We start from the raw sequence: 15,364 nt of genomic DNA, 5'->3' as shown, positions 1-15,364 counted from the left end.
AGTCGGCTCCAACCCATCAAGCCCTGCCGGGCCGGGGGCACAGCCTCAGGTCTCCTGTCAAGCCCCACCGGGCAGGGGGCACAGCCTCAGGCCCCCAGTCAAGCCCCACCGGACAGGGGGCTCAGCCTCAGGTCCCCTAGCATGGCCTCAGGTGCCCCGGCCCGGCCTCAGGTCCTCTAGCCCCAGCGTGACAACCATTTGCATATTAGCTCTTTATTATATAGGATATATATATTTAAAAATAAATAAATAAAGTGTAACCAGGTCAGGTCAGGGGGAGCCTGGTGGCATGGGTCACGTGTCCCTGGGAATTAGCCCAGGGCTTCAAGAAGATGGTAAATGCCCGGCCGGCGTGGCTCAGTGGTTGAGCTTCAACCTATGAACCAGGAGGTCAGGGTTCGATTCCTGGTCAGGGCACAGGCCAGGGTTGCGGGCTCCATCCCCAGTGTGGGGCGTGCAGGAGGCAGCCGATCCGTGATTCTCTCTCCTCATGGATGTTTCTCTCCCTCTCCCTCTCCCTTCCTCTCTGACATCAGTTACAAATATATTTTTATAAAATGATAAAAGAAGGTGGTTAGTAACCAGCAACACACAGGCCAGGGTAGACCGACCCTGAACGGTCACCGACCATCGGGGTAAGGAGCTGTGACGTACAGAGTTTACAGGGGAGGGCGGGAGGGGCAGGCGTGGGGTACGGCCCACCCCCCAGTAGCGCCCGGCTCACAGCCCCCGCTGTGTTAGTGTCAAATGCATCCTGGTTGAACCGAATTCTGCAATCTGTGTGACCGCCTGAGTGATACTTTTATGTCATTGACCCCATTCATTAGCATTTTTTAATATTCTTTTTTAAAAAGATATATTTTTTTATTCATTTCAGGGAGGAAGGGGGAGGGAGAGAGAGACAGGAACATCGCTGATGAGAGGGAATCGTCGATCGTCTGCCTCCTGCACGCTCCCTACTGGGGAGTGAGCCTGCAACCGAGGTACATGCCCTCCACTGGACTCGAACCCTGGATCCTTCCGTCCGCAGGCCAAGGGTCTGTCCACTGAGAAACACCGGCCAGGGCTCCTTAGCATTCTTTTTTTAAAAATATATATTTTATTGATTTTTTTACAGAGAGGAAGGGAGAGGGATAGAGAGTTAGAAACATCGATGAGAGAGAGACATCGACCAGCTGCCTCCTGCACACCCCCCACTGGGGATGTGCCTGCAACCAAGGTACATGCCCCTGACCGGAATCGAACCTGGGACCCTTCAGTCCGCAGGCCGAGGCTCTGTCCACGGAGCCACACCGGCCAGGGCCCCTTGGCATGCTTTGTGTGTTGTTGTGCAAGGTGGTTTGAACCTGGAAGAGGTATTGACTCCTCATGAAACCTGGGTCACGTGTGGGCTCCTCAGGAAACCGTGGGGGCGACGGGGCGCGAACATACGTGTAATGTCAGTGATGCCACGTGGGGCTGTGCTGAGCATGGAGCGGCTAACACAGCGTTTCCAACGAGTGACCGCCTGTGCGACGTCTGTGTTTCACGGCCGACGTGCTTGCCAGACGGGTCCGGCTCTGCTGCTCCGTAAAAGTCACAGATTTAGCCCTGACCGGTGTGGCTCAGTGGATAGAGCGTCGGCCTGCGGACTGAAGGGTCCCGGGTTCGATTCCGGTCAAGGGCATGTACCTTGGTTGCGGGCACATCCCCAGTGGGGGGCGTGCAGGAGGCAGCTGATCGATGTTTCTCTCTCATCGATGTTTCTAACTCTATCCCTCTACCTTCCTCCCTGTAAAAAATATCAATAAAATATACTTTTTAGGCATCTTTCAGATCTAGGCATTAATATATATATATATATATATATATATATATATATATATATATATATATATATCTCCTAAGAGTAATATGCAAATTGACCATCATTCCAACACACAAGATGGCTGCCCCCATGTGGACACAAGATGGCCAACAGGGGAGGGCAGTTGGGGGGGACCAGGCCTGCAAGGGAGGGCAGTTGTGGGGGACCAAGTCTGTAGGGGAGGGCAGTTGTGGGGGACCAGGCCTGCAGGGGAGGGCAGTTGGAGGGGACGAGGACTGCAGGAGAGAGCAGTTAGGGGTGACCAGGTTGGCAGGGGAGGGCATTTAGGGGCGACCAGGCTGGCAAGGAAGGGCAGTTAGGGGCAGTTGGGCCGGCAGGGGAGCAGTTAGGTATTGATCAGGCTGGCAGGGAAGTGGTTAGGGGGTGATCAGGCTGGCAGGCAGAAGCAGTTAGGGGCAATCAGGCAGGCAGGCAGGCGAGCGGTTGGGAGCCAGCAGTCCTGGATTGTGATAGGACAGTCAGACATCCCTCAAGGGGTCCCAGATTGGAGAGGTTGCAGGCTGGGCTGAGGGACATACTCCCCGGTGCACGAATTTTGTGCACCGGGCCTCTAGTTTTTAAAAAGGAACATAGAAGGGTGGAGGGCCTGGCCAGTTGAAAATAGCAGTGAGGCCCGGCCAGTGTGGCTCAGTGGTTGAGTGTCGACCTAGGAATCGGGAGGTCAGGGTTCAATTCCCAGTCAGGGCCCATGCCCAGGTTGCGGGCTCGATCCCCAGTGTGGGGCGTGCAGGAGGCAGCCGATACATGATTTGCTCTCATTATAGATGTTTCCATGTTTCTCTCTCTCTTTCTCTCTCTCCCTTCCTCTCTGAGATCAATACAAATATATTTTTGTCCTGGCCGGTGTTGCTCAGTGGATAGAGCGTCGGCCTGCAGACTGAAGGGTCTCGGGTTCAATTCCGGTCGAGGGCACATACCTCGGTTGCAGGCTCCTCCCCTGCCCTGGCCCTGGTGGGTGTGTGTGTGGAGGGTGTGGGGGTGGGGGGGTAACATGTGCAGGAGGCAACTTATGGATGTGTCTCTCTCACATCGCTGTTTCTCTCTGTCTTTCCCTCTCCCTCCACTCTCTCTAAAAATCAATGGAAAAAATATCCTCCGGTGAGGATTAAAAGATAAATAAATAAAAAATTAAAAAAATATATTTTTTAAAAAAGAAAGAAAACAGCAGTGAGGTTTAGAAGCAGGGGAGGAGGGAGCGGTGAGGTCCCCTCTCCAGCTGTCACTTTCTCTCCGTTTTCTTCCGGGCGAAATAGCTACCGATCCAGCCAGAAATACCACGTGTCTGCTCGGATAACAAGCCTCGTGGCGTTCTTTTAGAATTAAGTTTTTGGGTGTTGTGTGTTTTTTTTTTATTTGGTTTCTTTTTGGTCAGTCAGGGTGGGGCAAGAAGCCTGACCCTCATCATAAACGGAACAGATGGGAGAGTCAGAAGAAATGGAGACAATGTCGCAAAGGCGGCCTCTCAGCCTTCCCTTTAAAATGTATACGATGATGATGTTTTTCAACTTTTCATATTCCCCCCCGGCCCCCCCCCCCCCGCAAAAATCAGGGTATCCCCTGACAGGAGGAGAAATCAGTCGCAGCTGAGTGCGTTTTAAGGGGTGCCCGGCCTTCCCCACCTTCAAGTCCGAAGAGCTTCGTGTGTGTGTGTGTGTGTGTGTGTGTGTGTGGTTTATGGGTTAAAACTGTGCTTTCTGTTGTTGCGTCCGTCCCAGGCCGGACAGGGCTGGCTCCCTGGCGGGGTGAGATGGGGAGGGTTGAAGGGAGCAGCCCGCCTAATGGGAAGGGTAAACAGTGTGGGTTTAATTAGCCCTTCTTCCCGCTGACGGGCCGCGAGGCTGCCAGGCTCTTATCCGTTCCCGGGCCTGGACGGTTCCCCAAATGCCGCCTCCCCGGGAGGGGGGGTGCGACTGAGCTATAAATAGGTCTCTTGGCCGGAATCCAGGAAAGCCACTGCCTGGTGAGACTGCGGTGAAAACTATTGCAAAACCCCCTCCTGGAGTTTGGTCATCATTTCTTTTCTTTCTTTCTTTCTTTTTTTGTTGTTTGTTAAATATGTTTTTATTGATCTCAAAGAGGAAGGGAGAGGGAGAGAGAGAGAGAGGGAAACATCCATGATGAGACAGAATCATGGATCAGCTGCCTCCCGCACGCCCCACACTGGGGATGGAGCCTGCAACCCGGGCCTGTGCCCTGACCGGGAATCGAACCCGTGACCTCCTGGTTCAGAGGTCGATGCTCAACCACGGAGCCACAACTTACAGCTTACCTGCTGCCTGCTGTCCGACGTGGGCTTTTCTGTATTCCCACGGGACGCGGTTGGCTGCTTCTTTTCCCCCCTCTCTGTTGTTGTTAATCCTCGCCCAAGGATATTTTTTTCCATCGATTTCTTTTAAAACAATGAACTTTTAAATTTTATGTTTTAATATATTTTATTGATTGTTTTTTAAAGAGAGGAAGGGTTAAGGAGAGTTAGAAACATCAATGAGAGAGAACTATTGATCAGCTGTCTCCTGCACGCCCCCTACTGGGGATGTGCCCGCAACCAAGGTGCATGCCCTTGACTGGAATCGAACCCGGGACCCTTCAGTCCCCAGGCCGATGCTCTATCCACTGAGCCACACTGGTTAGGGCGGGCAGTCTTTTCTATATCAGGTTTATAGGATGATGACTCATCAATACTTTTTATAGTATTATATCGTTTCAGCATTTTTAACTTCTGTAATGATTGCCTTTTACCCCCCCAAAAAACATTAAAATATATGTTTTTTTTCTTTTTTAATAGATTTTTATTGATCTCAGAGAGGAAGAGAGAGAGAGAAACATCCATGATGAGAGAGAATCATGGATCGGCTGCCTCCTGCACGCCCCCCACTGGGGATCGAGCCCGCAACCCGGGCCTGTGCCCTGACCGGGAATCGAACCTTGACCTCCTGGTTCACAGGTCGACGCTCAACCTCCGAGCCACGCCAGCCAGGCCATTCCAGCATTTTTAATATAAAGTCCTGATAGATCTGGAATTCATTCTGGTGTGTTTTTGCGAAGGCGTTATCTATGATTTCTTCAAAAACTATTCATCATCGTGACTTGTGGCCCACACTTCATCCTCACACCCCGGTCATTTTCTAGACTCTCGATTTATTTTATTTTTTTAATTTAATACATCTTTCTGCGATTGCGATGCCAGTTCTATACTCTTTTAATTGAGGCCATTTCCCTCTCGTTCCCACTCTCTTACGGCATTTTTTTTTTTTCTCGGCTCTTGTTGGCATTTACCCCAACAAGAGTAACTTTAGGATCCTTCTGCTCCATTCCAAAAACACTCCCCTCGGGATTGCCATGCGAGTTGCTATAAATATGTAGATTAATTTGGAGGGAATTAACGGTTTACAGTATCGGCCCCACCCACTTAGGACTAGGGTACGGGTCTCCAATGATGTCAGTCTGGCTTGTGTCGCTTAATAACATTTTGTAACTTTGAGTGACAAGCATCCCTTTTCTAGATATCGATATCTGCATCTACAGCTGCATCTATATTTTAAAATATTTTTATTGATTTCAAGGAGGAAGGGAGAGGGAGAGAGAGAGGAACATCCGTGATGAGAGAGAGCATCATGGACCGGCTGCCTCCTGCATGCCCCACACTGGGGATCTAGCCCGCCACCCGGGCCTGTGCCCTTGACCGGGAATCGAACCATGACCTCCTGGTTCCTAGGTCGACGCTCAACCACGGAGCCACGCCGGCCGGGCCATCTATATATCTTTAACGTGGAGCAGCCCCTTTATCTGTTCCCTGGGGCACCCTGACACGCATCAGTGACGGTGAGTCCAGGAAGCGAAGTAAACGGAACTCTGTTCATAAATGACCGTATTGATCTCCTTGGACCCGGACGCTGTATCGACTTCCTTTTATCGACTTCCTTTATCGACTTCGTTTGCTCGCGATGGAGCCTCTCCCGGGAGATCCCACGGACCCTCGTGGGAGAAGTTTGCGTGGAGTCGGCACCAGGGTGGCGGGCAGGCGCGCCCGAATTCCAGAGGCGAGGACTCCTTAGGCACAAGCTGGGACCCTGCTGTGCAAGTTATAAATAACAATAATCTATACTGATAAAAGGGTAGTATGCACATTAGACCGGGAGACCTTCCGGACAAAGCCATGGTGGTGGGGCCGAGGCAGAGGCGGTTAGAGGCCAAGAGGGGAGGGCAGTTGTGGGTGATCAGGCCGATGGGGGGGGCGGGTTGGGGGTGAGCAGGCCATCAGTGGGGGTCAGTTGGGGGTGAGCAGGACAGTGGGGGGGGACAGTTTGGAGTGAGCAGGCCAGCAGGGGGGCTGTTGGGGGCAAGCAGGCCAGTGGGGAGTGAAGGTGGGGGTGAGCAGGCCGGCAGGGGGGGGGGCAGTTGGGGGCGAGCAGAGTGGTTAGGGGCAATCAGGCAGGCAGGCAGGTGAGCGGTTAGGAGCCAGCAGTCCCAGGTTGCGAGAGGGATGTCTGACTGCCGGTTTAGGCCCGATCTCTGTAAACCGGCAGTCAGACATCCCCTGAGGGGTCCCAGATTAGACAGGGTGCAGGCCGGGCTGAGGGACACCCCTCCCTCCCATGCACGAATTTTGTGCACAGGGCCACTAGTAATAATAATAATAATAATAATAATAATAATAAACATTACTGTGAAGTAGCCAGTTTATTTACATTTCGGGATGATACAATTTCAGATTGAAACGTGAGCTTAAGGCCCGGCTGGCGTGGCTCAGTGGTTGAGCATCAACCTATGAACCAGGAGGTCACGGTTCGATTCCCGGTCAAGGGCACATGCCCTGGTTGCGGGCTCCATCCCCAGGGTGGGGCGTGCAGGAGGCAGCCGATCCGGGATTCCCTGTCATCATGGATGTTTCCCTCTCCCTCTCCCTCTCCCTTCCTCTCTGCAACCAACACAACTGTGTATAAACAAGTAAATAAATAGTGAGCTCATCAGCATCAGGACCAGACCCTCAGGTGCGCAGAATTTCCAGGCAGAGCAAGCATGTCAAACCCAAAGGCTAACACGGGCCCCATGCATGAGGCTTGTGGCCCGGGGGCCGCGCGAGTTTGACACCCTTGACGGGTGAGGCCCAAAGCCAGGCGTTTGCAGGTGCCTTGGCCAAGGACTCTGGGGTCGCGAGGGAGGGTCGGGGGGGTGTCCATGCGTGCGTCTGGGATTTAGGGTGCCGTCTGCTTCCGCTTCCAGACTTCCAGGAGCTCGCCAGCCGAGGAGGACCAGGACGGCAACTGGGACGCCTGGGGCGACTGGAGCGACTGCTCGCGGACCTGCGGGGGCGGCGCGTCCTACTCGCTGCGCCGGTGCCTGAGCGGGAGGTGAGCGAGGCCCCTGTGCGCTCTGGGCCAGGCCCAGCCTTTGGATGGGGGTTTGTGGGGAGGGGGTCCCAGGGGAGACCCCTGGCTCCTTGGCTTTGGAGGGGCCTAGCATTGGGGGTGCCCCATCTGGTGTCTAAATATCAGCCCAGGAGCCCGGCCGGCGTGGCTCTGGGGTTGAGCATCCCCCTAGGAACCAGGAGGTCAGGGTTCGATTCCCGGTCAGGGCACATGCCCGGGTTGCGGGCTCCATCCCCAGTGTGGGGCGTGCAGGAGGCAGCCGATGCTTGATTCTCTCTCATCATGGATGTTTCTCTCTCTTCTTCTCCCTTCCTCTCTGACATCAATAAAAATAGAGTTGTGTTTTTTTTAAAAAAAAAAACCTGTGTTTTAGAAAGGAGTTGAATGTAGCTCTTTCGCCCATTTGTTTAGAGTTTGATCACATTTAGACAGAGTCAGTTTTTTTAAAAAAATATATGTTATTGATTTTTTGCAGAGAGGAAAGGAGAGGGATAGAGAGTTAGAAACATCGATGAGAGAGAAACATCGATCAGCTGCCTCCTGCACACCCCCCACTGGGGATGTGCCCGCAACCAAGGTACATGCCCTTGACCGGAATCGAACCCGGGACCCTTCCGTCCGCAGGCCGAAGCTCTATCCACTGAGCCACACTGGTCAGGGCCAGTCAGTTTTTTTAAAATATATTTTTATTGGTCTCAGAGAGGAAGGGAGAGAGGTAGAAACATCCATGAGGAGAGAGAATCATGGATCGGCTGCCTCCTGCACGCCCCACTCTGGGGATGGAGCCTGCAACCTGGGCATGTGCCCTGATGGGGAATCAAACCGTGACCTCCTGGTTCATAGGTCGATGTTTAACCACTGAGCCATGCCGTCCGGGCCACGGTCAGTTATTTTGCACGGCAAACCGTATGCCTGCCAGAGTGTGTCTTTCTCTCGCAGAAATTTGTAAGTTGATAGTCCAGTACCAACCATGGGAAGCACAGGTTTAAGTTAAGTACTATTTTTTAAACATTAATATATTTTTATTCTATTTTTTTTAAGATAGAAAGTTATCTTTTTTTATTTTAAATATATTTTTATTGATTTCAGAGAGGAAGGTAGAGGGAGAGAGAAACATCCATGATGAGAGAGAATTATGGATCGGCTGCCTCCTGCACACCCCCTTCTGGGGACCAAGCCCGCAACCCGGGCATGTGCCCTTGACTGGAATTGAACCCAGGACCCTTCCGTCCACAGGCTGGCGTTCTATCCACTGAGCCACACCAGCCAGGGCTACTTTTATTCTTTAAAACTCATGCTTCTCCGTTTTTTTTTAAGACACTAGTTTTTGAGTCCCTATATCATCAAGTGCATGTAATAAATTATTCGTGCTATAAACTCCAGGGCAATGTTATTCGTATTTATAATGTATCCTCATGTGGCATCCACATGTGGTTTTTTTTACCTATTCATAAAGTTACGGCTTCAAAAAAGCTTCAGTTTCAGGTTGCGACGAGTGTGGTCATGGACGGAGAAGACGTAATTGTGACACGGTGTTCTCCATCGCCCCTGGACTCCCGATGGCCGTTAGCTCCGGCGTAGAACAATTAGAGTGAAATGTTAAAATCTTGGAAGGGATGTTTCCGTAGCTCCGTTGCTCGGAGCCAACGGAGTGATTTCCAGAATCCGCTGGCGGGTTCCTGCTCGGGGAATTAGGGCTCCAGTGTGAGTCCTTAACTGTGAAATAACTTGCATTTTATTTCATGCCTGATTCATAAATTGGCCATTTGTTTTCTTTTCTTTATTTTTTTTTGTTTTTAATCCTCACCCGAGGATATTTTTTCTATTGATTTTTTTTTTAGGGAGAGTGGAAGGGAGAGGGAGAGACAGAGAGAAACATCGATGTGAGAGAGACACATCGATGGGTTGCCTCCTGCACGCACCTCGACCAGGGCCGGGGTACGTGTAACCGAGGTACGTGCCCTTGATGGGAATCGAACCCAGGACCCTTCAGTCCGCAGGCCGGCGCTCTATCCACTGAGCCACACTGGCCAGGGCAGTCATTCATTTTCGTATTAAATGGTTCCCCAAGCATGCCACGCCAGTGGGGGTCCACATAAAAGGGAAGTGGGATACCAGTCAGATGGTGGGGTTAAAAAAAATCCTTACACCCTGGCCAGTGTGGCTCAGTGGATAGAGCATCAGCCTGTGGACTGAAGGGTCCCAGGTTCAATTCTTGCTAAGGAAACATGCCAGGGTTGCAGGCTTCTCCCCGGCCTGGGCCCTTGTCAGGGCGGCGCGTGCAGGAGGCAACCCATCGATGTGTCTCTCTCACATTGATGTTTCTCTCTCTGTGTCTCTCCCGCTCCCTTCCACTCTCTCTAAAAAATCAATGGGAACATATCCTCAGGTGAGGATGAACAAATCTATACTAATAAAAGAGTAATATGCTAATTAGGCCCGACATCCTTCTGGACAAAGCCATGTTGGCAGGGGCTGAGGCAGAGGTGGTTAGGGGCGATCAGGCCGGCAGGGGAGGGCAGTTAGGGGCGATCAGGCCAGCAGGGGAGGGGAGTTAGGGGCAATCAGGCCGACGGGAGGGCAGGTAGGGGGTGATCAGGCCGGCAGGGGAAGGTAGGTAGGGTGTGATCAGGCCGGCAGGGGAGGGCAGGTAGGGGGCGATCAGGCCTGCAGGGGAGAGCAGTTAAGGGCGATCAGGCCGGCAGGGGAGCAGTTAGGGGCAATGAGGCCAGCAGGCAGAGGTGGTTAGGGGCGATCAGGCAGTCAGGCAGGCGAGCGGTTAGGAGCCAGCGGTCCCAGATTGGAGATGGTGCAGGCTGGACTGAGGGACCCCCCACCCATGCACGAATTTCATGCACTGGGCCTCTAGTAAATAAATAAACAATGCTACTCTGTAACCCTCAGCAGCTTTTTGGTGTCCCAGTATTTAGATGGATTCCCATATTCCCTCGAATGCTCGGAGCCTCTGACATCTTCCTGCCCCTTGAAATGAAAATGGAAAGGTTCTTAGGGTTTAGAAGTCAGCTAGCGTTCGGTTCTCACTCCCTGAATCCATTAGCAGCTTTCCACAATCAGGGATTTCCCAAACACAAACAGAGCGCTTTAAGTTCCCCTCTCCACCCGACTGGCGTGGCTCAGTGGTTGCGCATTGATCTAGGAACCAGGAGGTCATGGTTCGATTCCCGGTCAGGGCACATGGGCGTGTAGGAGGCAGCTAATCGATGATTCTCTCTCATCATGAATGTGATTGAATTCCTTGTTGGATGGAGGCAGTTGGCTGCCAACCTGTTTTCCAGGAACAAAGTTAATACCAGTCTCAAATTATATCTATGATCTTGCATCTACTACAGTATATACAGCAACACTTAAAAATAACTACCTATACAAAAAGAGTTAAAATTTAACAACCAAAAAAAAAAAGGAAAAAATAGACTTTATAGACAAAACTAGAGGCTCGGTGCATGAAATTCGTACATGGGGCTCGGCCCTCACAGCCCCGGCTTCGTCCAGGAGGTCATACGGAAGGACGTCCGGAAGGTCGTTCGGCTGTTTGATCTAATTAGCATACTAGCTCTTTATTATATAGGATTACAGGAAGTCCAGATATGGGCATTAACTGATAGAAACTTAAAAAAAAAAAAGTAAGTAGCTTGGCCTGTGTTGCTCCGTGGTTGAGCTTCGACCTCTGAACCAGGAGGTCAGGGTTCAATTCCCGGTCAGGGCACAGCCCCGGTTGTGGGCTCCATCCCCAGTGTGGGGCTTGCAGGAGGCAGCCGATCGATGAATCTCTCCCATCGTGGATGCTTCTCTCTCTCTCTCCCTCTCCCTTCCTCTCTGACATCAATTAAAAAAATATTTTTACAAAAAGGAATATATCATGTAGGGCAAAGGCTCAATAACATGCCAGCCGTGTACCCTGCTCAGAAAAACAACCAAATACTATGCAGCCAACCAAGACCTCCAAGCTCACGCATGAAGAACTGTGATTATAAACGCACCCACAGTCGTGTGGATGAGAGAAGGGCGTGGAGTCCTCAGGCAACTCGGCTCAGTGCCCTGAGTGGGGAAGGCAGAGGAATTCTCTTGTAGGATCAGCCCATGCAAGTGCCTTTGCTCCTAGCTTTTCCTTCGTTTTCATAGGAAAAATACATACAGGCTCTCTCTCCTTCTCACACACGCACACGTACACGCACACACACGCACACACACTCACACACACATACACACACACACACTCACACACACACACACACACACACACACGCTACATTCATTTCAGTGGTCATGTGGACTCCAGGGAAAGTAATATCTCTCTATATAAAAGCCTAAGTGACCATCGCAACCGAATGGACGACCGAACATGTTGCGTGGGGCGACCAGGTCAGCAGGGGGGTTAGTGAGGGGCGACCAAACGACTGACAGCAGGCTGCATGTGATGACCAGGCTGGCAGGGGGGTTAGTGAGGGGCGACCAGGCCAGCAGGGGGGCAGTTAGGGGCGACCAGGCCGGCAGGGGGGCAGTTAGGGGCGACCAGTCCGGCGGGGAGGGGAGTTGGGGGTGACCAGGCTGGCGGAGGGGGGGGCAGTTGGGGGTGACCAGGCCAGCAGTGAGGGCAGTTAGAGGCTATCAGGAGGGCAGGAAGGTGAGCAGTTAGGAGCCAGTGGTCCTGGATTGTGAGAGGGATGTCCAACTGCTGGTTTAGGCCTGATCCTCTAAACCAGTGATGGCGAACCTATGACACGCGTGTCAGCACTGACACGTGTAGTCATTTCTGATGACACGCGGCCACATGCTGAGGATGAAACATTTGCTGCTCCTGAGGATGAAACATTTGCAACTAGAGTCTTGGAGTTAGTTTTTTCCTCAAAGTGACACACTACCCGAGTTATGCTCAGTTTTTTGGCGAAGTTTGACACACCAAGCTCAAAAGGTTGCCCATCACTGCTCTAAACCAACAGTCAGACATCCCCTGAGGGGTCCCAGATTGGAGAGGGTGCAGGCTGGGCTGAGGGGACCTCCCCCCCTGCACAAATTTTGTGCACCGGGCCTCTAGTCATTACATGAATGCAACTAAAGAATTCAATCTCTATTTTTAAAAATATATTATCATTGATTTAAAGGAAGAAGAGGCAGAGAGAGAGAGAGAATCATCCACGATGAGAGAGAAGCATGGATCGGCTGCCTCCTGCACGCCTCACACTGGGGATTGAGCCCGCAACCCCAGCATGTGTCCTGACCGGGAATCAAACCCTGACCTCCTGGTTCCTAGGTCGATGCTCAGCCACTGAGCCACGCCGGCCGGGCGAGCATTCACTCTCTGTTTAAATCTATTCCACGACGAGACATTGTAGCCAGCTGACTCACAAACGCTATTTCTTAGAATTTAAACTTTGAATTTTTGAGAGGTAATGTGCACACGAAAAGGTTTGCAGGGCCTTGTTTGGGCTTCTTTTTCTTTTTCTTTTTATTTTATTTTTTTTGCTGCTTGCCACTTCCATGAAATCATTGTTATCTCCCCCCGCCCCCTTTTTCCCTTTAGGAATTGCGAGGGGCAGAACATTCGCTACAAGACGTGCAGCAATCATGTAAGTTCCGTGATAAAAATACAGGATCTAGTAAAATCTATCCCCGTGTTTGCAATTACAATGCTGTCATGTGCCCTATAAAGCTCACCATCTCCTGCCCCTTCTGGGACATTTTGAGTAATTGTTTAATCGACAACAGGTTTAAACAGTTCCATGATGCTACTACCTTTTGGGGCCCTTTCACATTTATGAGCTAATTTGGTATTTCCTAATTTCTGAATTCCTAGAAATAATACCTAATGTCTATAAACACCTTCAGAGTTCAAAGGGCTTTTGTTGTTGTTGTTGTTGTTGTTGTTAATCCTCATCCGGGTATATTTTCCATTGATGTTTAGGGAGAGTGGAAGAGAGAGGGAGAGACAGAGAGAAACATCGATGTGAGGGAGGACGCATCGATGGGTTGCCTCCTGTTCGCATCCCAACCAGGGCCGGGGCCGGGGAGGAGCCTGCAACCGAGGTCTGTGCCCTTGACCAGAATCGAACCCGGGACCCTTCCGTCTGCAGGCCGACGCTCTGTCCACGGAGCCAAACCGGCCAGGCCCAAAGGGGCTTTTTAAACAAATTTTTATTTTATTGTTTAAAGTATTAGAAATAGTAGTACATATGTCTCCTTTTTTTTTTCCCATTTACCTTCCCCCAGCCTCCCCTACCACCCCACACCCAGGCACATGCCCTCACCCCACCCCCCCCCAGTGTCTTGCGTCCATTGGTTATGCTTATATGCATGCATACAAGTCCTTCGGTTGATCTCCCCCCACCCTTAAATCCTCCCCAGCCTTCCCGCTGTAATTTGACAGTCTGTTCTATGCTTCTTTGCCTCTGTATCTATCTTTTTGTTCATCAGGTTATAAAGCCAGGCAGTGAAAAAAAAAAATACCACATGATCTCACTCATTTATGGGTAATAAAGAACATTATAACCAAAGGTCTTTTTAAAAAATGTATTTTTGTTGATGTCAGAGAGGAAGGGAGAGGGAGAGAGAGAGAAACATCCATGATGAGAGAGAATCATGGATCGGCTGCCTCCTGCATGCCCCACCCTGAGGATCGAGCCTGCAACCCGGGCATGTGCCCTGACCGGGAATCGAACCCTGACTTCCTGGTTCATAGGTCAACGAACGCTCAGCCACTGAGCCACGCAGGCGAGGACCAGAGGGCTTTTACCTATAGGATCTGACCCGGCTCTTGAAGCCACACAAGGCTAAGGTGTGGTTATTTCTTTTTTGCAAATTCGGGGGCTGGGGCTGAGGGAGGTGAAATTATTCTCCAAAAGCCACATAAAAAGAATACAGCCCTGGCCGGTGTGTCTCAATGGATAGAGCGTCGGCCTGCAGACCCAAGGGTCCCGGGTTCAATTCCGGTCAAGGGCAGGTACCTAAGTTGCTGGCTCATCCCTAGCCCAGGCCTTGGTCGGGGCGTGTGCAGGGGGCAACCCATCGATGTGTTTCTCTCACATCGATGTTTCTCTCCGTCTCCCCCTCTCTCTTCCTCTCTCCCTAAAGGACAAATGGGAAAATATCCTCGGGGGAGGATTCACAAAAACAAAAAAGAATACAGACTCGTACTCGTCTGTCCTGCTCCCACACACTTCAAAACGAGTTGAGGAGCCCTGGCTGGTGTGGCTCAGTGGATAGAGCGTCGGCCTGCGGACGCAAGGGTCCCAGGTTCGATTCCTGGTGAGGGCACATGCCCAGGTTGCGGGCCCCATCCCCAGTGCGGGCCGTGTAGGAGGCAGCCGATGCATGACTTTCTTTCATCATTGACGTTTCTCTCTCTCTCTCTCCCCTTCTCCCTTCCTCTCTGAAATTAATAAAAATTTATTTTATTTTTTTAAAATATATTTTATTGATTTTTAGAGAGAAAGGGAGAGGGAGAGAGAGAGAGAAACATCAACGACGAGAGAAAGTCATGGATTGGCTGCCTCCTGCACGCCCCCTACTGGGGATCGAGCCTGCAACCCGGGCATGTGCCCCTGGCTGGAATCGAACCTGGGACCCTTCAGTCCACAGGCCGACGCTCTATCCACTGAGCCACACCGGCCAGGGCAATAAAAATTTATTTTAAAAAAACACACATGAGTTAAGGAGAACAATGGGTAACTGGGAACATCACACACATGTGGAAGGCTGACACGCCTTATCCTTTTGGCAGCCACCTTGCTTTCCGCTTTTCCTCCCTCTTCCTTCTAAGTTGTCTTCAGTCTTCACTCCTCCCTCCCTCAGCGTATGCAAATTAACCGCCATCTTTGTTGGGTAATTTGCATACTCTCCCTGATTGGCTGGTGGGCGTGGTTTGGGCTGGTGGGCGTGGCTTGGGCGTAGCAAAGGTGCGGTCAATTTGCATATTACCATTTTGTTAGGTAGGATTATATAAGTGCCAGGGCTAGAACATTCTAATTTCTTTATCTGTGCACACGGCCGCGGGCTCCCTAGCAAGTCCGATGCCCATCCATCACCAAACACGTGACCCCCAGCCTCCTCCCCTTCTGGCGACCACCGGCCTGTGGTCTGTGCCTGTGGATATGTGTGTTTATTTGTTTGTCCT

The 15,364-nt window shown here is 51.3% G+C and overlaps 1 protein-coding gene across 1 annotated transcript in view; it reads left to right on the top strand.

Annotated features, from left to right (window-relative positions):
• The window catches only part of ADAMTSL3 (ADAMTS like 3), a 130,839-nt gene that overhangs the window by 37,045 nt on the left and 78,430 nt on the right, over nucleotides 1–15,364 (top strand). Inside the window, 2 exon segments of the mRNA XM_079764045.1 lie at nucleotides 7,091–7,218; nucleotides 12,776–12,821. Coding sequence (XP_079620171.1) covers nucleotides 7,091–7,218; nucleotides 12,776–12,821 — 174 coding nt within the window.

Source organism: Cnephaeus nilssonii, assembly GCF_951640355.1.
Source record: "Cnephaeus nilssonii genome assembly, chromosome: 24".
Lineage (NCBI taxonomy): Eukaryota > Metazoa > Chordata > Mammalia > Chiroptera > Vespertilionidae > Cnephaeus > Cnephaeus nilssonii.
Note: the sequence above shows the minus strand (reverse complement) of the source record. Positions and strands in the feature narration are given on the sequence as shown.